General features: G+C 44.9%; 1 protein-coding gene across 2 annotated transcripts in view; it reads left to right on the top strand.

Moving 5' to 3' along the window:
• The window catches only part of Lama3 (laminin subunit alpha 3), a 227,656-nt gene that overhangs the window by 141,871 nt on the left and 59,537 nt on the right, over positions 1-26,248 (top strand). Inside the window, exons 34-41 of one of the 2 annotated variants that reach the window (XM_063231837.1) lie at positions 3,342-3,489; positions 4,008-4,148; positions 6,783-6,941; positions 9,333-9,431; positions 11,507-11,590; positions 17,134-17,361; positions 21,073-21,186; positions 25,073-25,182. In XM_063231837.1, coding sequence (XP_063087907.1) covers positions 3,342-3,489; positions 4,008-4,148; positions 6,783-6,941; positions 9,333-9,431; positions 11,507-11,590; positions 17,134-17,361; positions 21,073-21,186; positions 25,073-25,182 — 1,083 coding nt within the window. Of the gene's footprint in view, positions 1-3,341; positions 3,490-4,007; positions 4,149-6,782; positions 6,942-9,332; positions 9,432-11,506; positions 11,591-17,133; positions 17,362-18,413; positions 18,710-21,072; positions 21,187-25,072; positions 25,183-26,248 lie in introns of those variants that run through there. The other variant, XM_063231836.1, reaches the window with a different exon arrangement.

Here is a 26,248-nt window from a genome sequence, read left to right as displayed (position 1 = left end):
ACGGATAGATGTTGTTTCATAATGTGTAAGCCCATGGACTTGGAGATGACTTTATGGGCCATTCTGCAGCCCCAGGCAACAGCAACTAATGAAATCTTCTTGCTCTTGTGGCATAGGCAGCTTTTATGGGTAGTAAAATGTCTCCCTGGAGAAATGTGCAAGGTCAGGCTGACATCAGATCACTTTCAGCCAGACTTTGAAGAGGAAGTCTCCTTTTTTCCCCTGTTGTCATGGCACTATCCAAAGCACCTTTGCTTGCTGATTTTTGTACAGGATTCAGAAGCACAAGGATCTAAACACTGTGTGACTGAGGTTGTGGGTATCAGTTCTGTGATGTCTCCCAACTGCCACTTGTATGCCTCGAGGCCCAGAGCCGGGCCCTGCAGGGTTGGGGTGGTTGCACCCTCTCCACCCCTCTTTTCCACCGTATCAGCTGGAATGAATGGCACACGGAGTGACTGCTTCCCTCCCACACGCATAGCTTCAGAGCTGCCTCGCCACTGCATACTCCCCATTCCTTCCTTTTCCAGTGAAGTGAGCACATAGAAACTCTGAACAGAACAAAACAAAAAACAAGCTCCTCTCTGCGTCTCCACCTTCAAAGTCCAGGTGCAGATCCCTTGCTCAGGGGCACTCAGCCACACCCAGTAAATACCAGATTGTACTAGCATTAAAGTGCGTACCCTCGGACCATAAATCCTTCGTGTTGCCAGAAGACATGGGCCAGACCTTGGGATGAGTGTCTGGTTGGCATTTCATGCCTGTCCCTCCACGCCCACTGTCTTTTTCTTCATTGCCAGGCCAAGTCAGTTGTGTCAGTCGAAGTGAGCTTTCCATTCCTGTGACAAAATACCTGAGAAAATCAACCTAAAAAGGGGGAAACATTGATTTGGCTCACTGAGGATATAGTCCATGGTCACTGGGCCCAGTGGGTTTTAGATCTGTAGCAGTGCTGCCCATCATAGCAGAAGCATGTGGCAGGGAAAAGCTATTTCCCTCCTGAGATGAAGGAACAACGACCTACTCCCTCCACAAGGTATCACTTCCTCAAGTTGCTGCTGCTTCCAACAGTGCCACTGCCAGCTGGAAACACATCCTTCACCGGTGGGCCAAGACTCTGAAGATCAGATCGTAGCTCAGGTCCTCTCCTGAGCCAATCTTCTGTTTTAAGCTTCCTCTTCCTACTGCTGTTTACTTGGAAGGGTTTAATTATCTTCTCTTCTTTCCATCTCTTGGTCACCAGTGTTCTTTGTTCTATGCTTGGTGTCCCTCCTGAAACAGAGTGTCATCTGAGAACAGGCTCCATTTTTCTGTTGTTCTTTTCTGTTCTGTTTTTGAGTTGCTTGATCACATTTAGTCTAAGAATCACAAGAATAGTATAGGTGTTATTCACCTGGGCCCCGGAGCCCTCTCACAGTGACACAGATGATGTATATGTGAGAAGAGCAAGTGTGTGTACACAGCAGGAGTGGTTCTCTGAGGTGATGGCCCGTAGTTTATTCAGCCTGCAAGACGTCTTGTTTACAGTCCACTGCTGTAGAGCAAATCCTTCAAGCTGAGCATTTACACTTTATACCTGCCCTGCTCTAGGTGTGGCTCACTCTACACGTTACACTTAGATCGCTTTGGGTGTGACTTTGAGAATGTTTTCTTCCTTACAAAGCAGTTTCTGCAGTTTTAGCCAAGGAAGAGGGTGAGGGGGGTGGATGGGCCTGGAGAAACTGACCTGACATTGAACTTGTCAGCAGGTCTTGCGGCTTTCATCTTTTTAGGTGTGCTGGGTCGATAAAGAGGCAGTCATCTGCTTCCCCCAGCCAAGATCACAACAAAGATCCTTGCAGAAATATATGTAGCATGATGCTAAGGTTTTCACCTGTGTCACCTGGTAACCCTCACAGCAATCCTATGAAGTGGGCACTGGATTAATAATGTCTGCATGTTCACAGGTGAGGAGACCTGGTTGCTCAATGTCTCATATCCCAGAAGTAATAGACCTTAGAGCTGACTTCCAGCTAGGTTGCCTGTTCCAAGTTTGCTATTCCTCATCAGGTGTGAACTCCTCTGTCTGGCTATGTGTGGGTGTTGGTGCAGACTGCACCAGGACTGCACCCCTGCAGGCTTACACGGTTCTGCCTCCGTCTCTCATCCTGAGAGCGGCTGCAGATCCCTACTCTCCATCTGCTCGGCATTTTCTTGTCCACTCCATGCTTGGGTTGCTGCTAATGGTGACTCTAGCCCCCAGCGGAGCTTTCTGCTGAGCTCTGGTGCCAGCAGGTTCCTGCCTGCTGCACTCCTCCCCGAGGCCGTGTCTCCCTCCCTACATTGCCCGCCTAACAGGGTCCCAGGATCCACTCCACCACTGAGCCGGAAACCTGGGGGTCCTCCTTGCCTTCTCTTTTTTCTCCCGTCATGCACAGTCATACAAGTCTCGATAACCTCACCACAAAACAATTTTGAAACCCATTCAGCCCTGTGTCTCTGCTGGAGTCCATCTCCTCATCTTCATCCTTCATACAAGTCCACCCGCATCCTTTCCTCCTCCAAGATACCGCCTGAGCCCACCACATGCCAGGCATCATGCTGAAATTTTGCAGGCATTACCTCTTCTCTGCAATTATCCAGATAGGTTGCAAAGATAGTAAACCTCGCATGTCAGTGCTGGGTGAGAGCCCTGACCAGTCTGCCTCTGAGATAGCCATCTCTACCTCTGTGCTCTGCAGCAGGAGCCAGGGGCCAGCCCTCAGCTGTGTAAGAGTTTGCACCTTCCTCTGCAGACCTATGGTTCAGCAGTCCTGTGTAGTGTTCTGGCCCAGCAGCACCACACTGTTCTCTGCACGAGCTGGGTGCTCTCCTGGCTCTGTTCTCTGTCCAGAACATCTGGCCCACCTCAACTGCCTGCACTGTCCTTTGAGGCTAACCCCCTTTGAAGCTAACTTCCCTGGTGAAGTGGTGACTGTCCTGGGTTGTAATACCAGCTGCTCCTTTGAACCCGTGTGTGTGTGTGTGTGTGTGTGTGTGTGTGTGTGTGTGTGTGTGTTTCTCATTTCCACTCATGGACCACCTGCAGGAGCCCTCCAGGCTCAGCTCCAAATCTGTCCTTCACCCCCAGCACCAGCACTGAGCCTGATCAGGGGTCATGCTACCCACAATAGTTGTCTTTGGCTGCTTTCTGTCAGCCCCTCTGTCTGTGTCTCTCCTCCGCCTTGGATATAAGCACCCCACAGGCAGCTGCTGTATCATTCAGCTGGCTTCATGCAGCACCTCCTGGGCCCCAGCACAGAGGACCCTCGGGACTGTGTGCAGACAGATGATGAATGGTATTTTGTTTTGCTTGGCTACAGCTGCAAGTTTGCCAGCATCACAGGGCGACAGTGTGACCACTGTGCTGATGGATACTACATGTTTCCTGAGTGCCAGCCCTGTGACTGTAACCATGCTGGGACTGAGCCAAAAGTGTGTGATAAGGAAACTGGGGCTTGCTTCTGTAAGGTAAGATGATGTCATGCTTGGGACACCACCACCACCCCGGGAGAAGTTCTTCGTGTTGAGTCAGTGAGTGAAAATGTGGGAAGTGAGACCGACCCATCACAGATCTCTATCACATGTGTAGCACTGTACAGTCCTCCTCACACTTCCCAGAAATAGAAGGAAACCCCTCTCATCTTCTGGACAGACCCCCGACCCCTTGAGGGTCTGATCTCAGGGTAGACCCTCTCCAGAAAAATCAACGCAAATGCTAAACTAAAATGTCAAGAGCTTCACAGATTCCCTAATGCCTTTCCCTGTCCCCTGCATACCAAGTTTTCCTCTCTGTTGCAAGGGGTCCTGCCAGATACAGGTAGATTCCATTCCCAGCAGACACACAGGTGGCGCTGAGTGGGGTGAATTGGTTTCTTCTCTTTGTGAACCCTCATACTGCTATTACTGTTTAATCTGTGCAGTTACTTGCAGCCAGGGAACTTTTGGAAGGAATGGTGTCTCCTTCATCATGTTTTTTTTTTCAACAGGAAAATGTGAAAGGTAAAAAATGTAACGAGTGTCAAGAAAATTCGTTCAATTTAGAATCAGACAATCCCCAGGGCTGTGTTGATTGCTTCTGTTTTGGAGCGACTAATCTTTGTAAGATGACACAGGACTGTCACACTGAGGTATGCATAGAGTTAGAGTCTTGGGAATTTTGTTTAGTCTGATTCTGAATGAAGAAGGAAATAAATCGGCACAAAATGTTCTGGGGCTTTTTGTATACTGAGTGGTTGAGATAGAGATTGTTGCCTTTCCTGTTCCCTGGCCTGCAGCATTTCCCCCATAGATGTCCTTGTGATTGTTTCTTGAATGATCAGGTCTCTGATCAAATGTCACATGCCCTCCTCCCCACTCCTTATAAAATATCTCACACAGATCACTCCATGCTATTCCCCTTAGGTTCTCTGCAACATTTATCACTCTCTGACATACTCTGTATTTCGTTTTAAAAGTTCTATGTTTCACGTAAAAAGTTACACTTTAAAAGTTAAAATAACTTTTTCCATCATCAGATTGTGAGTTTTCCTAGGATAGAAAATGGGACCTAATAGATATCCCTTAAAAACTTTTTAAATGAATAGAGTTTGTTGTTACGCTATTCAACATTCTGTTACCATAACAAAATACCTGAAGTAACCAAATTAAAAAGAAGAAAAGTTTAACTGGCTCATGTCAGGTCAGAGTCTGTTAGCTCCATACCTCTGGAGCCTGTAATGGGGAGTTTGTCATAGTGGGGATGTATGGCAGAGAGAGAGTGCTCACTTTGTGGTGGTAGCTAGGACTAGAACAGGTGGAAGAGGAAAGGGCTAGGCTCCCAATATGTCCTCAAGAGCACGCTGCCCTGGCTGGGGATTTAGCTCAGCGGCATAAGCACCTGCCTTGCAAGCAGGCGGTCGTGAGTTCGATCCCTGGTACCGATAAAAATGAAAAAGACAAAAAAAAAAAAAAAAAAAAAAAAAAAAAGAGCACGCTGCCCCTATAACCTGCTTTCTTTCCATTAGGGTCCATCTCTTAGAGGTTCCACCACATCCCATTAATGATAAGCTGGGGGTCAAGTCTACCACATGGGCCTTGTGGGGACAGTGAAGGCCAAAATTATAGCAGCTGTTCTCCCCTTAAGAGGAAGCTGTTTTTGTCTTCCCCACATGTCTGGCACCAAGTGTTTAGAATGTTTCCCTCCAAGAAACTCTCCAGTCTCCTCTTCAGATGTCTTAGACATTGATTCTGTCCACGTTCTCCCTAGAGGTAGTATTGGGGCCACAGGTTATGGGGTCAGGCCCACAGGACTGCCCCCACTTCAAATGCCAAATGCAAGTGCTGGACCTCTCCTATTTTTGAGCAATGTGGTTATAAATCAAGAATTCTCACCGTTCCTTCTTCAGGGCTGGAGCTTTGCTACACTGGCTAACAGAACTCAGGGAAGCACTTTACTTGGTATTATCAGTTTATTATAAAGGATACAGATGCATAGGTGCTCAGGGTGATGTCCAGAGAGTCCGTAGCATAGGCGCTTCTGTCCTGATACAGCTGGGGTGTGCCACCCTCACCCCCAACACCTGTATGCTCCCCAAATAGCCTTTTAAGGTTTATGGAGATCCTATCATGAAATCATCAGCCATTGGTTCATAACTCAGTCTTGGGTCTGTCCCCTCTCTCCAGAGGTTGAGATGGGACTGAGAGTTTCAGCTTCTAATCATGTCTTGGTCTTTCTGGCCACTGGTTCCTATTCTGAAACTTTCTGGTGGTCATGACCAGCCACCTCATTAACATACAAAATGACACTCATCACTGTGGGGATCCACGGTTTTAGAAGATAAGGTGGAAGAGGTGTCTTCTGCGATGGTACAAGATCCCATCCTTCTGTTCTCTTTTCTTCTTCCTGTCTGCCTTTCCGCCTCCCCTATTTAACACATTTTAGGGCCTACTTTTGAAATTAACTTCATAAAATTAAAACTTTTGTTAACTTCCTTATTCCAGGAACAGGCAGTCTCATGCTTGCTTTCTTTGTGTGAATAATGTCCTAGAACCGACAAGCATCCAAGGAGAATTATTTTGTCTCTTTTACTGCCTATCCCTTAAAAGAGGTACAGACTGGAAATGTAAAGAAAATTAGTTTGTAAATCTTCCCTGAAGCCTCCTCTCTATACCCCTCAGGGAGCCAGGAAGCATTTTTCCTAAACTAGGCCTTGTCAGTTCTCTTCTCTTCCCTCAAAACGAAACAGGCTTCTTTTGTGACCAGAAACATATGTAACTTTGATACTCCATTTAGAGAAAAATAATGACAGCAGGCCATGGTATTATACATTGGTTTTTCTCTCTAGGGAGCTCACTTTTTAAATGTACCCGCCATTCTAGTTATTATTCATACACTTATTTATTGTTCAAACCCTTGTTGAACAAATCCTAAATGTTAAGGACCCAGTTGTGGTCTGGGGTACAAAGGTAAATCTCACATGTGTCTTTTCACTGCCACTGAAAGCCCCTGGTCACTTTGGGTGAAACAGGAGCATTGGAGGGTAAGGCCTTGGTCATGACAGGCCAGGGGGGCTCAAGGACAGACACTCAGGGCCAGGGGTATAGCCCAGTGGTAAACCACATGCTTTGGGTATGCGGGGCCCTGGGTACAACCCACCTCCCACTTCCAAAGACACACAGAAGCCTCTGAAGCTAGCAGCCACTCCACAGCCCTTCCTGTGATGAGATGCTGCCTTCACCCAGAAGGCTTAGCACACCTGCTTATGTCTTGCTTTTGTTTCCAGTTTACAGATATGAATGGCTGGTACCTGGAGACAGCTGATGGTTTCCCCATCCACACCAAGTACCTCTGGTTCAGCTCCAGTGTGGCTACAGATATCCAGACGATGTCGGACATCCACAGTGCATACTGGGTTGCACCTGCAAGCTACCTGGGGGACAGGGTAATGACAGTCTATTCTTCTGAGCCCTCTTTGGGCCTCCTCTGTGACTGTGTGATCAATATTGACAGGGGCTCTGGAAGCAAGTATCAGGAAGATGTTTAGGAAATGAGGTTAAAGCTGAGCACATTGACACACACCTGCAATTCCAGGTACTCTGAAGGCTGAGGCAGGAAAAATCCCAAGTTCCTGGCCAGCCTGGTAGACTTAACGAGACCTTGTGTCACAATAAAAAATAAAAAGGGCAGGGAGTGTAGCTTAGTGGTAGAACATTTGTCTCGCATGCACAAGGCCCTGGGCTCAAAGCCCAGTACCACATGGTAAAAAAGCAAACAAGAAAGAAAGAAAGAGAAAAGAAAAAGAATGAAGTAAGCCAAAATTTAGAGGATCCCCTGCTTACCTCTGGTCAGAGACTGAGTTAGCACTTTGTATGCCCCTCATGCACGAGCACCCCAGCAAAAGAAATCAAGTAGTGTTTTTCTCAGTTTTTAGACTGCTAAAGAATATTCCTCTAGAAAGATATAGAGCCATTTATATAATGTCTGTTGCAAATGGGACTTTTAAGGGTATGGAGGATCTGCTTCCCAGTCTGTTCACCTTGTTAGCAGGCTCCTGTTCCTTGCTTGTTGTTGGCTGATACTTCAGGTCCTCCTCACTCGAGGTCCTCCTGGGCTACCTGAGTGTCCTCATGACATGGCAGCCAAGCTCCCCCAAGGGAGGCTTTTAAATGCCAAACCTGAGAATTCTTTGTTACAGAGCAGAAGAAAGGCTTCTTGTCAGGAAACAAAGGCTGGAAAGTGACTCATGAGCTTATTAAAGAAACGCAAACCTGTGGCAGGCTCGGTCTCATGAGCATGGTCACGTGTGTTTACTTACACGCTCCTCAGGGAGCTAATAAATGAGCCGCTCTTCCTTTGCTGCTTGAATTATTATTCAAGAACTCAGCCCACTCTACTCACTTTATGAGGACAGAAATGCAGGCTTTGTGTGACACATGCTTTGAGCTTGGCAGGGGAGAGGTTTTGAGAAAGGGTGGCTTTCACAGGCCCCAGCTTGGGTGGTGCCATAATTTCACATGGAGTATGACTTTTAGGGTCTTCCTGGCTCAAGGTCTTCAGTTCTGTCTTCCATTAAAGGCCTATGACTTTTGATGCCTGAGTGTAGAGAAGTGTTGGCTCTCTCCTGTGACCCAGCTGTCCCTTTCATATTCCTCTTTATGTGCTGTGACCTGTTACGAATTGCCCCCAAATACTTTGCAGTACAGTCAACAAACTATTATGCTGCACAGTTCCATGGATCAGGGTTCCAGGAGACAATGGGCCAGAGTCTCCGCTGAGGTTGTGGTCACGGTGTCACCCAGAGCTGTGGTCACTGGGACTGGAAGATCTGCTTCCAAGTCCGTTCACCTCATTAGCAGGTTCCTGTTCCTTGTTTGTTGTTGGCTGACACTTCAGGTCCTCCTCACTCGAGATCCTCCTGGGCTACCTGAGTGCCCTCATGACATGGCAGTCAAGCTCCCCCAAGGCAACAGATCATATAGACAGAGAGAAAGAGAGAATAAGCAAAACAACTCCAGACAGAAGCCACCATCTTTTTATGACCTAATACAGGAAACGACATAGTCTCACTCCTGCATTATTCTATTGTTACCTGGTTAGAAGGGAGTCCTTAGTCCAGCCATGTTCAAGGGAGGGGAATTCAGCTCTACTTTCTGTAGAAGGCAGTGTCAAGGAATTTGGGAGCATATTTTTTGAAATTATAGCCCATCAGAAAGGCAGTATTTACTTGCAAAAGATGAGTTAGGACATTACCTGGAATATTTCCAGATTTGAGAACACAACTCCACGAGACATTGTTAATCTGCAAATCCCAGGAGGAGCTGCTGTGGACCGGGACCAGACAAGTGGCTGCTTTTCCACTGCTCCAAGTCACTTTTATTTTCCTGGAAGAGTACTTTGTTCTAACCTGAAACCCTCTTGTCTCTGACTTCCATCCTTTGTTACTCCTTTTTTCTTGATTAGTTTCTACATCAAAGCAGAGAGGGGTCAAGTACAGAGGTGAAGGAGCTGTCAGAAAACTATGGCCATTCACATCCATGTCATCAGCGTGACCCTAGGCTTATGTGGCACTTAGAGCTGGTCCGCTTCCCTATTGGAGAAGTCAGTCCTGGCCTCAGTGCTCAGTGAAATTCAGTACAATAGTCTCATGCTTCCAGGGGAACTTCTAAAATTTTATTTTTAGAGTTTTGTTTTGGGACTGCTAGATAAAACCCAAGAGTCTCAGTTTAAATAAGAAACCAGTGGCCTAAATATCCTAGAATTGTTATGGGTTAAATTCTTTGGTTTAATAATTAATTAATGCTTGATGCTGTCAATGCTGTTGATTCAATTTTAGGTTACCTCATATGGCGGCTACCTCTCTTACCAAATCAAGTCCCACGGCTCACCTGAAGACATGGTTCTTCTGGAAAGGGGGCCAACTGTGAAGCTCAGCGTAGGTATCAAAGCAGGACCCAAGTAGCAGGAAATAACGTTACAGTTGGTAGTGAGCTGAACTGGGGACCTCTTGGTAGGTGACCTCTGAAGAGTTTGGATTAAATTATTTCCAATGTTTGGAAGAGTCTGGAAAGTAAGTTTAGAGCCCAGAGCATCTGTTCAAGATCTAGCTTCCTCTGACCAAAATGCTTTTCCTCTTCTCCCCTCCCCAAGTACTGAACTGCAGGTAGCCCTTGCTGGCCATGACCCACTGCCTTATGTTTTATGTTTCTGTCTTCGGTTGGGTCTTATACATGCCTTTGAGCCCTTCCCATGTGCAAGGCCACATTTCTGGGCTCTGTAAAGGAGGCTTCTGTCCTGCAAAGCAGCGGGGACTGGAGAAACAGGCAAACGCTTCCATCTGAGCAGCAGGTGGCTGGGAATAAGAGTAAGCTGGGTGCTGGGTGAATGCGAGTTGTGCAGTCCCTTAGAAGGCTGGGAGTGGGGGGTACCCTTAAGAATGGGCACAGGAGGAGAGATGCCCATTTTTCCAGAACTCAGGGAAACCCAGGCACTCGGCAGTGCAGGGCAGCAGGTTGTAGCCAAGGCTGGTCCATCCAACATGGCTGGACGTCAGTATGCTGAGTCATCAAGAAGGATCCTGGGAGGGTGGAAAACTCTCGTGCTGTGCTGGGAATTTAACTTGTTACTGATAGTAAGGCGCACCTCGGGATTTTTGAGAAGCAATATCCGTACACTATGTGCCTGGCACAGAATCCAGGCTGCAATCTTGAAAATTACTTGAGGCCTGGATGACATCACACCCGTGTAAGGCACAATCCCCAGAATGTAGGGTGCAGTGCCATCTCCCGAAGGTGACTTTATTTCTAGTTTGTGTGCTGTGATGAATGCAATGCAGCTCCCGCTTCCTGAAGGATCTCCTCATGTCATTCAGTATCCCATAGAGACCAGCCAATCTCAGGTACTTTGTCACCACTGAGGGCTCCCACGCTTTGTATTTGGGCATTGCTGTGCTGTGCCGTTTCCACTCACATACATATCTACTGAATTGCTTAAAAACTCCGAAGAACCTTTTCACAGCATCTTGAAGATAAAGCACTAACATTAAAGTCTGGAAAAAATAGCTGCACAATAAAAACACTGCCTCAGCTGCACTATTTTTGAGCTCCATGTTTTTGCAGAGCCCGTCACAGATCAGGCTGTTGGTGTGCTTATTTTCCATTGCCGAGGAGTTTACTATGCAAACTATTGAAACTCGGTGAGACATTAATGACTGAAACATCTCTTTAATTTTACCTTCAAACATAAAAATAATTTAGGCACATGAAACGTTTACTTTGCTGCTTTGTCCTAAGCCAGTATAATTAAGAGCCTTGGAGCATGTTTCTCAGCTTAAGGTTTTCAGTGATTTGTGATTCCAGATAATGCTCAGCTTTCTGCAAGCCCAGCCCTCATCAGCAGAGCTGCTGCAGGAAAGCTGCTCTGTTGCATGCATGCTTGTGCTGGGGTTGCTGATGGAGGGCACTTAGCACCCCATTCTGTCCCATCAAGAGCCACCCTTGATCCCCACACTGGGAGATTGAGAGTGAGCAAGGACAGATGTCCTGGGCAGGGCTGCCAGCTAACTCTTCCCTCCCCACGAAAGCTCTGGGGATCCCCAGCTCTGCAGCTGCACTGCTGTGCTCCCTAAACCTCTGCCCTCTCCAGCTACCCACCCACCGAAGCCCTTTCTAGCCACCACAGTCTTCTCTGTAGGCAGTAATAAGAACAGCACTTCTCGTATTTATTGCAAAGCGTAATTTATTTTTTAAATTCTTCTTTCCCCATCTTTTTAGTCACTTTCATTCAAGGCAATTTTCCAGGGTTTCTATTTGTGAAAATACACCACATTAGCTGTTATGATTCCATTTCCATGTCACTAATCCTTTAACTAATCAGTTAATTCTGAAGTATGTTTTAAAGACAGACATTTCATGTAATGTAGAGACTCACTGAAGTTTGTTCTTAGATCGGTGATAAACCTCAAAGCAGTGTGGAAGAGGTGCTGATATATTCACATTCTTCTCTAAACAGGGTTATACCATGACCATCGTGTGTGAGGACCACTTTGTGCCACACCCCGACCAGCTGTACCGTGGGCAGATACAGCTGTTGGCGGTAAGGGACCGGCACCGGGAATGGTGCCTGATGAACCTTTTTGTTCTGCTTTAATTATTTCAGATAATCATGATTTCTGATTTACTTCAAGAATTTAAAAATGTAAATTACATTTGTGTAGATACAAGTTTATTTATAGGTAGATTTGTGATATAAATTATATAAAGTATAATGTTTGGTAGTCACACGGCTACTATCATCTTTCTGGCACTTTAACACCCTGTCTCTCATTTCACGATTCCTTTTGTGTGGTACACCTGGGGGGCTATCCATGCTCCTTGCATTAGGTCTCCCCCAGCGACTGGAACGTGATCAGTGTCCCACAGTTTCTTGGTATGGGTGGCTAGAAAAGTCAAAAAACTGCCTTACATCAAAATAAATAAAAGTTATATAGCTACACAGAGAAACACTCACTGGCTCATAAAAAAATCTCATTATGCTTACTTGATTGTTATTCCTTAAAAATAGTAGTCTGTTTCTACAACTCAATATATCCAATACCTCAAGGGTAACAAATTTCCAAAAATTCTCCCCTCCATAAAAGCATTAAGAAAACTGGCAACATGGTCAGAAGTAGCATTTTTAGGACTTTGGGCTTGCAAACATCTGGGAAGCGTTTCTTTGAGAAGAACTGCCTGACTCTCAGTTGGAACACTGACTTTGTGGTGTTCTCCTTTCTCCAATTCCACAGGAACAGTGATCAGAGCTCCTTCCATACCTCCCTCTCAGAGAACTATCACAGCTTGACATGTCTGGGTGTATTTTGGAAGGTCCTGCTTGCAAGGCTGTTTTTATTTTCCCTGGGACTATTGTTGGAAATACTTAGAGGCAATTGTTTAACTTCGTGGCTTCCTAAAATAGCTAGGGTAACCAATAAGGTAATCACAGATCTTAAAGTAAAATAACTGGGGGATGAGATGTCCACAGGGGCCTTTCAAAAGCACCAACCTACTCTTGAAGATTACAGCTTCAGATCTTCCGCACACATGAGACGAGGACAGATCTGAGACAGCCCAAACTCTGCCTCTGGCTGACCTTGAACCTCTATGGCAGCAGGAAGTGAAGATTACGGCAGAGTTGTCAACTACCTGGCCAAGAGTGTAAGGAGTTTCCCAATAACCACCCAGAGCCAATTTGCAAATAATAGGAGACAAAGAATAGCTCCAGGCAATTCAGGATATCTTAGTCCAAACCTTAGCTGCTCACTACAAGCTAACAAAGCAGAGAGTTTAGTGGCCATACCTGACAATGAATACAGGCTTTACAGAATTAGTTCGGAAAAGGCAGCAAGCAACAACAATAAATCTTTGGAAGCAAGAGGAATATGATTTTTTAGAGTTGCCACATTATATTATTTTAAGAATCTTTTTTTTTTTTTTTTTGTATCAGGGATCAAATAACTGCATGTTTGCCGGGCACTGAGCTAAATCCCTGGCCCCACATTGCATATTTTAAATGCTTAGCTTTCAACAATTTTGGGACATGTGAAGAAACAGATGTGGTTCATACAATGGTGGGTGGTAAGCAAATAAGTACATTGCTAACAAGGAAGACCAGATGTTAGACTTAATAGAGATGTTTAACCAATGTTTCAAATATGCTCAAAAAACTAAAAGGCACCATGTGTAAAGTTCTAAAGGAAAATATGAACATTGTCTCATCAAATAAAGTAAAAAACCCAGAAATTATAGAAAAGGACCAAATAGAATTTCTGAAGTTGAAAAACACAGTAAATAAATGAAGAATTCCCTAGAAAGTTCACTGTGCACTGAATTGTACACCTCCAGAGCCCTATTTGTATGTGAGTTCCTTGACCTCTAATGTGGTGGTATTTGGAGAAAAGAAGTAAATGGGGTTAACTGAAGTCCTGGAAGTGACACTCTGGTAGGATTAGTCCTTTAAGAGGAGACACAAAGTGCTCACTCTCTTCCTTCCCTGTGAAGAGGAAATGAGAATACACTGCAAACCAGGAAGAGGTCCCACCACGGACCCAGGCAGCCAGTGCCTTGATCTGACGCTTCCAGGCTCTAGAACCATGAGAAAATAAATTTCTTGGGTCTAAGTCACTTAGGATATAGTGAATTGTTACAGCAAGCGTTCCAACATGTGCATAGTGGGGTTAGCAGAAGGATGGGGAGAGCATTGGAAGAAGTAGTTGCTGGAAATGTCCCAGATTTGAAAAAAGTCATTAAAGTAGACATCCCAAAAGTACAACAAGCTCCACATAGGCTAAATGCAAGAAATCCACAAACAGTCGTAGTAAAGATGCTGGAAAACAGAGAATCTTGAAAGCTTTGATTCATCACATACAAGTGGTCCTTGTGGAGATTAACGGTTGATTTGTTAGAAGACCATGGATGATTTTGACATATTCAGAATGCTGAACACTGTCAACAAAGTTATAGGGGAATGAAACTCCCAACCTAGTATGTCTTGTAATCCACAAATGAGCCCCCAACTCAAGTTTAAAAAATGAGGCAAAAACATATTTTAAAAAGCAGTGCTGATTTATTTTATCCTGGGCCCAGCGATACAGTGCAGTTGAAGTTGCAAAAGCTGTGTGTCGCTCCTCCTTACTTGCAGCCTTTATGTACATATCACAGTTTACAAAGTAAGTGGATCAGGAAATCTGCTAATGAGGAAGACCTTTGTTTTCCTTAGCAGAGGATAGAGTAGTCTAGCAGTAATTAACAATTCTTTGTCAACTTATTTTAGCACCACATCTGTTATTTGTAGAGGGCAACAATGGTTAACATATCAATTAGGTTAGGTTCCCAGGGATTCACAATTCTTTACAGAGGAGAGCATTGATTAACATATCAATTAGGTCACCCAGAGGCAGGCAAAAAACTCATACAGAACAGTATGGCCACCTTACAGGTATTTGGGTATAATGAAGCTCTTTTTGCTAGTGTACACCAGTATGTCTGTAAGTTCATGTTCTCTAAAATTGAAGAATGAATTTTAGGAACAATGGAGGTGAAGAGTAGAATATATTTATTGAGAGAAAGAAAGCTTCTGTCTGAGAGAGAGACAGAAGGGGACCTGAGTGGGATGCCCAGGTCTGTCTTTTCCAAGGACTTTCATAGGGTAAAACCATGGGTTCAAGGTGGAGGGTAGAGGGAGGGGGGAGACTGGGAACTCACAAAGCAGATGGGCATAAGGTGGGACATAACTATATTTAGCCAATAAGATTAATAGTTCAGGTAAAATTGATTAAACTGGGGACAAATGGGGAAGCAAGTCACATGGGAAGTGGGCATTCTTGGAGCTGTGACCTTTCCCCTAGGGGGATGAGATAGTGACTCCAGGGTGATAGAAAACTAATTAGAATATCAGTCTTTAGGATGTAGATGCATTTGTTTAATCCTTTGTCTTGAGGCCTAGCCCACAGCGGGAAGTGTCTGTCTCCCCACAGTTGTAAAGTATCTGCACTGGCTCCTTTGAGGATCTAGCCCTGTCTCACTGCCTATAGTATTTCTAACTAACTGGGCTGCTTGGAACAAAAGGACTCTGTATCCAACAAGATATCCGTCAGTCCTTCAGAAGGAAGAGAGAGAGAGAGAAGGAGGAAAAAAGAAAAAGAACTAGAGAATTCATTGCTAGCCGGCTTTCTTTGACAAGAAACATTAAAGGAAATCCTTCTGACTGAAAGGAATGAACACTAGAGGGTAACTGAAATCCATGTGGAGGAACAGAGTGCTGGAAAAGGCAGCCACGTAGGTGCATATGAAGGACAGTATATCTCTCGTTTGTAATTGTTTTTTTCCCTGCCTGTCTAATTTAGAGGACAGCTGCATAAAGCAGTAATTATAATCCTGTGTTGATGGGTACACAATGTACAAAGATGTGATTTCCATGACAATAAAAACACAAAGGAGCCAAGAGGGAATGAATGAGGTTCTTGGTAGAAGCAAAGTTTTGTGCACTATTGAGATGCAATTGGTGTTTATGTGCAGCATGGGCAAATCCACAGAGACAAAGTAGAGAGGTTGCCTGGGACCACAGGTGACAGAGAGGCCCAAGGACGCTCTTTGAAGTAATGGGAATATTCTAAAATTACGTTATGGTCATAGTTGTATGCTTTTGTATGTTTACTAAAATTTACGCTTAAAATGAGATAATATTGTTACATGTATATAAATTAGACCTCAAGCTATTAAAAACAAATTAAAATTACATATTACCATATTTTAATCAATAGCTAATATTGACTATGTACTACATGCTGTGCACTGTGCTTAATATTTATATACATTATATTAATTTATTTTAATTTTAAAGCCTTAAGGGATTAGACATTACCATGCCCATTCAAGAGATGTAGAAACTGAGTTCAAGGGAGACAACAGAATATAATGGTTAAAATGCAGGCTTGGATGTGAAAAGATGCTTAGATCAGTAACCATAAGAGAAAAGCAAATCAAACCCATAATGAGATATCACCTCCCAAATATTAGGATGCTTACTATAAAAAACAAAAAGTGTTGGCAAGTGTGTGGAGAAACGAGAACCCTTTTGCAATGCAGGTGGGAATATAAAATGATGCATCTGCTGTGGAAAATAGTTTAGGACTAGTAAAATAGAACCAGCAAATGATGTAACAGTGGCACTTCAGGGTGCAGATCTAAAAGAAGTGCAAATAGGATGTGGAAGAGCCATCCAGACACCCGTTCATTGCAGTATCACAATAGCCAAGCGATGATCTATGGATGGAGGAAGAGATAAAGGAAAGACATTATTCCAACCTTACATAGGAAGGAGATACCGTTGTCCCATAGATAAACTTGAGGGCAGTATAATAAGCCAGTCACAGAAAGACAAGTCCCAGGTGATTCCACTGATGAAAATATCTCAAGTATTCAAAATTCTTAGCAGGTAGCATAGTGGTTGCAAGAGAGTAGATGGGAGAAAGAAGGGGAGCTATGGTGTAGAGGATCTGGAGTTTCCATTTTGCAAGGTGAATAAGTTCTAGAGACCTCTCCCACAACAGTGTTTAGAGCTTTTAATGCCCTGGACATGACTATAAACTGTTAAAATGGATAAGACAGTAAGTTTTATGCTATGTGTTTTTACCACAATAAAAACTTAAAATTAAATGAGTGTACATGTGCAGGGAGAGATTGTGCTCCCTGTCACTATTATACATATGTGATCAGTGCTGCTTGTCTCTATTGGTTTCTACTTCCCTTTGTCTCTCCCACAGTCATGTTATATTTGCCCAGACAAAAGTCACTTTAACATAGGACACTGGGGCACTTTATTTCATTCTATTGCTGCTTATTGTGGGGCTTTTCTCCCCTTCTCCTGGTGCTCACCTTTCCTGGGAATAATCCAGAGCATCTGACTTCAGAATGTGAATGTCCCAGGAGGGACTTCTCCCACCTTACTCTGATTTTTCCTTGTGCCTCTGGAATGTCTTCTCTTTGGTTTGTCCTGGTGGTGGTGGTGGTGGGGGTAGCCTGTCTACTCCCTGGAAGTGAACTGGAAAGTCACTCGGTGAACTAAGGGAGCACCCCCTGACTCTCTGCTTGCCCACACAGAGAAACTTCAGACACGCTGAGACCGGTGCTCCAGTGGTCAAGGAGAACATGATGGTCCTGCTGTCTCAACTGCGGAAGCTGAGCATCCGGGCCCTCTACTTCACGAAGACACAGCGGCTCAGCCTGAGCATGGTGGAGCTGGATGTGCTCCAAGATGGATACGGAGAGCCGGCGTCTCATGTGGAGAAGTGTGACTGTCCTCCAGGGTACGCGGGTGACTCTTGTCAGGTAGGACATTTCCCCATCCATGGCGTCCCAGAAGCAACATGTGTGGCTTGTCCAACACCATGTGAAACCATGTGGCCCCTGGTCCATCATGCAGGTTTCTACTGGACTAGTGCTTCTATCTCGCCTAGACTCCCTTCAGGGATTAAATATGAGAAGGCATCACCAGTGACTTAATATGAGTCATATGAGCGCATGACAATCACAGGAAACCACAGGAGCCCAAAGATACTGTGGGCTGCAGAAATCACAAGTGAAAAGGAGCCTGCAGGTCAGCACCCCAGTGTCGGTGCCCCTACTGTCCCAGAAGCTGAACAAGGGCAATCATGGCCCTCTCTTATCCAGGGTCTCCCTCCAGCCTCCTCCCCCGGTTCCCAGCAGAGCTGAACTCCAGGGACTTTCCTGGGTTCTGCTTGGAGAAATCATATTCCAATTTTCTAGCTCTTAGTGCATCTTCATTGTATAAAGTCCAGCTGACCAAAGACATCTTGAGATTATCAGAACGTGCCACACAATGAAGCTGTTCAGTGTCTCGAGCTGTGTGTATGTTCTTTTCCACATTAGTATGATTAGTAGCAAACAACAAATCTCATCATTCTGTGTATTCCATAGATGCAATGTCCACTGCTTCCACTGCCTGGACATTAATAACAGGGACCCAAGGCCATCTGCGCAAGAGAGTTTCCACTGTTTAAGCTTGCAGTGCCTCCCCTGCCATGGTGTTTTGGGGATTTCCGACTTGTGAAAGCCTCTTAAATTGCCTACATTCATCTCCTTGCCCTCCATGTCTTCACTGCTGGCCTGATTAAAATAGATAGCCAGAGGGAAGGAGAGGACCGTAGATTACCACCCTCATGCCCAGGGTGTGTTACTTGTGGTGACTCAGCCTGTGATTTATGGCTGCTCTAATGGTCTAGAGCCGTCTAAGGCGAGGCAGGTAGAAGGCCAGGGCTGCCCCACCTCATAGGAATTACATAGCGGCGCACTCACCTGCTGGACTGCGCCGGCACAGGCTGACTCATGTGTGAAGTTTAAAGGTGGGGCCTCCTGCCGCAGACAGCTTTGCTTACCTGAGTCAGGCAGGCCTGGGCACTGAGCAGGAAGGGCAGGTATAAGAGGAAGAGAGACACGGAGGTTTCTGAGCTCAGCCAGCAGGACACGGCCGCAGGGAATCAGGATGCCCCCCGTAGAGAGGCGGGCAGCCCTGGGTGCAGGATGGCTGTGGATTTTCGGGGTAGCCCTGAGTCAGTGTCTGGGGTATAGTTCACAGCAGCAGCAGAAACTAGCATTTCTTAAGCCTCCAGGTCAAAGTCAGCTGCAAGCAAGTTTTACGGAGTTGAGATCCAACCAGGTAAAGTCCATTTTCAGTTTTGGCTTGGGGTGGGAAAGGATTCCCAGTTTGGTGACATTTTAAGTTAGAGAGATTAAGGAGTCAATGGGTGGGCTGGGGGAGGGTGGGGGCTTACTTCATGTTAACTGACAGTGCTTATTACAGTCCCTGGCAGACTGTTCTCCGGAGCTATTTAACCGCAAACCCCATAAACGTCAGCCCACCTGGAAAAGCTGAGACAGTTAACAGCTTGAATGCTTGTGGGATGTTAATAGGCTATGAAACTTTGTGCCCTTTTGAGTAACTCAGGCCTCAGGACAAAAGAATCCATTGCCTATGGGTTTCCAAATTCTGCTGAGAAGAAAATTTGCCCATAGAGTAAAACTGGAGAGAAAAAACAATCCTTGCCTGAGAAAAGTATTCAAAGTTTGCATAATGTCTAACAGATATGTTTCGATTTGCCATGCATGAAACATTATAAACTCTGCTTTTCTTTAAACTTCCTGGGTGTTACATTATGGTTACAGAGAAATAGATCCTCATGGCTGCTGAAATGGTCCTGAAATCTGGGTAGGGTCATGGTCTTATCATTTAGAGTATAAAAGTTTATCACTTGATGAAACCTAGCTAGGTACAAAGTTGTTCTATTGAAAATAATGTATTAGGATGCATGCATTTTCACTGAAAGTAATTCTTCAATACAGTGTGAACATTTGAACTGCATTTTATGTAGAATATGAGTCTGCTTGTTTTATGGAGGTGGGAAAATGATTATATTTCAATAATTAACAAGTGTTCTGAGAATCACATGGAACGGTTCTTGAAGAGTATTTTCCTGCACTGAATCAAAAGAAATTATGGTGGATAATTTAACTTTAATCCTGATAGACTATCCTTCCCCAAAGCATATTTAATTAAGGTTTTCCACTCAAGTACCTTGTCATAAACTAACCAGATCCATTTATTGATTGGAGTAACTTGTCCTTTACCAAATATAATTATTTTGCAAACACAGTGATGCGATGGATGGTGTTAACCATAACATACTTGCCACTGAAGTGGAGCTTGTTTGTCCTAACTGGATAGATTTCATTAAAAGAACATTCCATTCATACTTTATCTGCTTTAGGCAAGCCTATTCACAGAGCACAAAATCTAATTTTTTAGCTTATGGAACATTATACTGGAAATTGTGCTCTGTTTTCCTGTATGATCAGTAGTCACTGCTGATTTCAGACAGTACTCTGGTTAGCAACTGCAAAGTTCCACCCTGAGGAGCTCATGACTCATCCTCGCTTCAGGGCTTTCTTCCTGTCTTCTACTGGACCACGTAGAGTCCTTTCTGGCCTTGGATGAATAAGAATGGAGCAGTAATTTCAAGATTTCCACTGGCTGAGTTTCAGAGTCTAATAGATATGCGTACTCTTTAAAGAGAATCAGATAAATGACATTCTTTTACTTGTTATACTAATTATATTATATTATGTTATATTAATTTTAAGGCCTTAAAATTAGGACGTGCATGGGATCAGTGTAACACGGTAGGGGCAATGTCCAGTTTTAATCCATGCACAGATTAGCTCTGCCAAAATAAAGAACATGTCTTAGTCTTCTCTATAGCTAGACCCCTAAAGGATTTTACTGGGTGCTACAAATTTGTTCAAGTTATTGGAGGCACTCTTTACTAGAACCTATTAAAAAGTCACCAGTTCAGCAAATATACACTATAATTTTTCATCCCGATGGAGCACAGTAACTTGTATTGTCATCTAGAAGGAGATAATATACTGAAAATAGAAACGACCAAAGCAGTAGTGAAGCAGAAAGAGCAGCTTCTGCTTCTTGGTGTGTTGGGCACAGACCAAACTTTGGTGATCAGTTCTGGACACCACCCAAGCGCCTCTTTCCCCACAGGCCACCTGCTGCTCACAGACTAGTTCAGTGGTAACAAGGTGATTCCAATAATTCCACTAGTGCTGTGCAGACCCTGAGAAAGACTCTTTCCCTGACCCCTGGTCTACTGCACCTTCTACCAGCCCCAAACCATATTTGAGCTGTTGGAAGAGAATCTGAACTTGAGGAGGTTTGTCTAGGTACCTCCATGCTAACGACTGGGGCCTGGTCCTCTTTCCTGTATGGGGAGCGGTCCTTTTACTTCACACCCCGAGCTTGCTCTCACTTCCCCACCAAGCCCTGCATATTCTTGCCAAGATGTGGAAACAGAACTCAACCTGACAAAAAAGAAGAAAAAGCAAGTGGCTGAAATTAGAAACCCACATACTACCCAAGGAAAGTGAACCCTTCATAGTCAGAGTTGTCATAGGCTGTGGAGAGTGAATGTTCTCGTTCTTTGTATTGATGAAGCGCTTTGTTTTAAAAACCAGACTTGCGCCCCTGGATACTATCGGGATTTCAGAGGCTTGTATACCGGAACCTGCATGCCCTGCAATTGCCATGGACATTCAGATCGATGCCTGGATTTGCTTGGAACATGTATTGTGAGTAAATTGATATTTTGATACTATCATCAATCAGTTTCTCTTCCCCAGCCCCTTGCCCCAAGATATTAATGTCGCAGTTTAAACAAACCCTAAGTAGAGGACTAGGTGGCCCCAGCACCCTCAGGCCAAATCATGTATGTTACCTGGCACATTTTTCCCTATTCTGACATGCACTATCAGAAGTTGTTCTCTTCTGATAGTGCACTTTGCAGTTGCTAACCGGAGCACCTGTCTGCACAATTGCACATCCCCTCAGCTTCTGCATCTCTGCCTCATTAAATGGTGTTTCTAGGTGCTTATGGCATTTAACTCTTGCCAGGATGTGATAAACCAGAGCCGTTACTTTGGGCTCCAGTTCTGTTGGGGTAGTAGGTTGCAGGAGGGGGGACTCACTGTTGTCAGTGACCAGTGACAATAATAATAAAACAACAAACAAACAAAAAAATACTCAAGAGAGTGGATGGGTGGGGGGGAGTGCGCCAAGAAAGGCGGCTGCTTTCAAAACACAAAGCCTTCAGATGGGGTTATGGGAAAGGGGTGGGGATGTTGGGCAGGGGAAGAACAACCTCACAACCCCTTTCATATAACATCTGCCCATACCCCATTTTGACTCATTTTCAAGACCTCTGGGGTAACCTTTGATGTCTGTAGCTTATCTGCTGGAAAATTATCTGATTTTTTTGAAGCTTTTATAAACTTCTACTTACATTAGAAACTTTTCTTCTACACCTTGCAGCAGAACCTTTTTTAAAATTCTGCTTCCTTTTTCCCTTTGATCAGAATTCTTCCTGAGAGCCATGACCTCTCCAGTCCGGTGCTCCCAGGAATCCTGGGCCTATTTGGGTTGAGCTCCTTTGGAAATGCGCGTTGCTGGTGTGGGCTTCCGGTGCATTGCATAAAGCAACCAGTGTTTCACCTACTTGAGTTCCTAGACTATATGAGCCAATTCAGCACATCCCATTTCCTCTGCAAGATGGGACAGGCCACAGCAAGAGAGTGCTGTAAAGGGCCGCCTGGCAGAATATTTTGTTGAATTATAACCTTATAAGCTCAACAAGAATAAAAGATTTTAAGAGAGATTGTTTTCCAGCTCCTAAGCCTTCCTACATAACAGTTAATGTTTAATATTGAGTGTTCAAAAGAATAAAAAAGTGGAGAACCATGGTTTCCCAGCTCCTAGTGTTCCTGTGCAACAGTTTATGTTTTATACTGTATGTTGTGTGTATCACAGGTGAATGCTTTAATTAAAAATAAATTTTTTATCATTAAACCATTGCTAGGTGTCGAATTCACCTTCTAAAAGCTGCCAAAGAACAAAAGGACTTTCCTCTGCAGTCCATTATTCACCTCATGAAAGGATAACTTGTGAGAATCATAATTCATATTTCAGTCAAATAAGATATTTTTCCCCATCTCATCTCTTTACACCTCTGTCTTCATTTGTCTTTAATGGCCACGTGAAAATCAATATTGCACCAGTGCTACGGTGGCAGGTACTGAGCTGGGTTTAAAAAACGCCAGATACCATCCTTTTGTCAAGAGGCTTGCTGTCTAGTGGAGAACATGCATGTACGCACACACATGCACACACATACATATTTACATGCACATGTACAACCATGTCTGGTGCGCACACACGGAGCCCGCGTCTGCATTCAGTAAACTGCTCTGTTGTGGTTCCATGAAAGCTGAAGACACCACTGTTGTTCCCGACCAGGGGCAATGGGACTCCAAGTGCCTTTGGATATCGCAGGGACTGTTTGGCCACTCCTACCAAGCTACAATATAAATTTCTAAAATCAAAAGACCTTCGCACATGTGCAAATGCCATGTCATTTCAAGAATAAACTTCAAAAAAGAATAAACTTTGAAGTTTGAGAGTGTGGCCAGAGGGCCCTGTGGGATGGGCTTCCTTCTCCACAAGGCCCCTGGGTCTCCCTTCTCTCCTGGCTGCTCTCTCCTCTCTCCCTGTATTTTCTCACTTCCTAGTTCCCCTGCCTCCTACTCTCTGTCACTTCTACCACCATGGCTGATTTCCTTCTCTTCCCACATCACCTCCCTTTTTCTCTTTCTTTTTCCTTTTTGGCTTTTTGGAATAAACTCTTCCCCTGTATCCCTGACTGGCCTTGAACTCACAGCGATCCTCCTGCCTTAGTCTGCTCAATGCTGGGATTACAAGCCTGCGTTACCCTGTCTTTTTTTCCCTTTAATTTCCAACTGTTTATTCCTTTGCCATGCCTGAATGACTTACTTGAAACTCACAGCTGACACGAGGCTCTGGTGGGGCTGGAGCTGGCGAAGGAAGCACTCCTGCAACAAGCCAGTCCATGTGCCTGGGCCTCTGTGAGGTCTCAGGAATGCTCTCCCTCTCCTTCCTCGCACGTGGGCCTCCGTATCCCCATTGTACCTCGCTTGCTGCTCCACCCACTACCATACCATCACAGGACTGAGGTTCTGCGTGCTTTGTTCCCTGTGTCTGCAATGCCCCTCCTTGGCTTCTGCACCCAGGTAATCCCCCCACCCCGCAGTGGGCAGCACTTCCTGTGTAGCCCTGCCCTGGGCTCTGGAAGAGCCAACCGCCCCTCTCTGTTCCTAGGGATGCTGCCCCTCCTGGGGTGTCTTCCTGGACATATTGACTGTCTATTTACAGGGGCGTTTGTCCTCCTGCGATGGTACCAGCCCATCTTTGTGTCTGTAGTACCAGATGTAGTTGGGCATATAGCAAGCGCATAGTAAATGTTTGTTGCTGAGTAAGGCTATTGAACTCATCCTGAAGAGTGGATGTGAGCCTCTGTGGCATTCACTCTCTCACTCATTCATTCACTCCTTCATTCCCTAATTCATTCATTTACAGCAAAGCACAAGGAAACTTGACAGGCAGAGGTCTCCAGCTTGCAGGACTGATGACAACAGATCCTAGGAGAGGTGCCCGCCCCCAAGGGCAGGGGTACTCCAGACATTCTGGTGGGAATGACCCCCACTCACAGTACCCTCCCTACACCACTGGGCAGTGTTTTTTAGCAGGATGCGCACACCCTTGGTGCAATCCTTGTCTCTCCAGCTGTTTTCAATCGCAGATGTAAGTAGAGCACGAAACTATAGCTATCACAGAATGTTCTCCTTTAAAGTTGTCATTTATTTTAAGAAAGAAAACTAAAACAGGAAGGTAAATGATTTGTTTAAAATGAGGATGTTTCATGAGCAAGACAGATCAGCTGAGCAAAAAAATCCTTTATCATCCTTGTCTCATGAGACCCGGATACCTGACTGCAGCATTTGAGAGAACTCCTGTGGAGTGGATAAGCCGCAGGGTGGTTCTCTCCTAGGGTTCAAACATAAAGGAGAAACCCTCACTGTGGAGAGATCTGGAGAGGAAGGAAAATTCCAGACAGGGTCAGCTTTCTTGTGATGATCCAGTAGAAAAATGTAAGCAATATCCCAAAGACCCTCATTGCTTTAAAAAAATATGTACTAGTTTCTTATGTTCATAGTACTTGGCGGGGGGGGGGGGATCAGGAATCAAACTCAGGACCTTGCACTTGCCAGGTAGGTGCTTGTGTCACTAAGCTATATCCCTGGCCCTAAAAGCACAATTCTATATCTAGGGGGGGGGAAGGATATTTAACAGCTCCATTTTCTGTCTGTTCTTTAAATAATTTAAATTGGCAGAATGGTACCTAGTTACAGGGCACAGTGTGATATTTTGATGCACGTATTCTGCATATAATCCCCACAATCAGGGTAATCGGCATATCCACCGCTTCATGTGTATTGTTTCCTATACAGAATCAGAGAACTTGAGTTACAGTCATGTAAGATTGCAATGACTTAAAAAGTAGGAAGTGTGAGAGGTGCATTCACTGTCCTGTTCCTCTGTCCCAAGAACTGTCAGCACAACACGGCCGGCAAGCACTGCGAGCGCTGCAAGGAGGGTCACTATGGAAACGCTGCCCACGGATCCTGCAGCGTCTGCCCCTGTCCTCACACCAACAGGTAATCAAAGGTTTCAGTGTAACCTGCAGAGACAGGAAGCAGTCTGCTGGTGGCCTGGACCCCAGGGTGGGCAGAAGGGTGGGAGGAGGAAAGTGGCTGCCTAGGGGTCCCTAGGATTTCTCTTTGGGGTGATGAAACATTACGAACGTAACCACAGGAATGGTGGGACAATGCTGTGGCCATACTGAGCCACTGAATCATGTACGTTATGTAAATAAATTGCATGGTATGCAAATTGTATCTCGATAAAGGTTTAAAAATGAACAGAAACAACATGCAAGATAAATCAAAACCAATCAGAGAGTTGCAGTCTTACTATGTCGCATATTTTCTGACTTTTCCTCTTTTTTTCTTTTGCTGTGCACTCAGTGGTTAAACATTTACTTCCTGAGCACTCAGTATGAGGCCAGGACTGGGCCTTGGCTACTTGCTGGGGAGCCAAAGGTGGATGGCGGAGGGAGAGAGGAGAGGCCTATCGCACACCATTCTCTGTGCGTGCTGGTGTGTGTGTGTGTGTGTGTGACACACGAGTATATCTGAAGTAGAATTTCAGATGGCATTGGGAACTCTGAGAGTTACATGATTGACAGTGACTGAGTGACAGTATTAAAGGCTGGCCAGGAGGCCTGGGGCTGTTGAACATGGACTGAAATTCATCTACTCCACTGAGTAGATTAAGCCATGGCACCACCTTTGCCACGTGGCCCCAGCAGGGAAAGCCCTCTGAAGATGTGTTCAGGGACAGGCAGGAGAGAGTGTGACCCAGCCAGGCTCTTTTGCCCACCACATGATAATGCCAGTTATTGAAATGAGGAGTCTGGCAAAGCTGATCTGTTCATAAGCAGCCGTGCTTGGAGACAGGAAAAGTCTCAAATTCTCTTCCCTGAGGACAGGATTTAGGAATACTTATGAGATAAAAAAAAAAGGAAGGTGATATAATGCATGGGAAAGGTGATTGGAGGTGAGGGAAGGAGAGTCATTAGTGAACGTGTGTATATAATTTGGAAATGGCAGCACAGTGCCACATGATGTAAGGGTGAAGTTTTTAGCCCCTGATGTTAACAGA

The sequence above is a fragment of the Cavia porcellus genome, unplaced genomic scaffold (assembly GCF_034190915.1).
Source record: "Cavia porcellus strain 051 isolate PalLab524CR breed Dunkin Hartley unplaced genomic scaffold, mCavPor4.1 scaffold_20, whole genome shotgun sequence".
Lineage (NCBI taxonomy): Eukaryota > Metazoa > Chordata > Mammalia > Rodentia > Caviidae > Cavia > Cavia porcellus.
The sequence above is the reverse complement of the archived record's forward strand: the minus strand, read 5'-3'. Positions and strand labels throughout refer to the sequence as shown.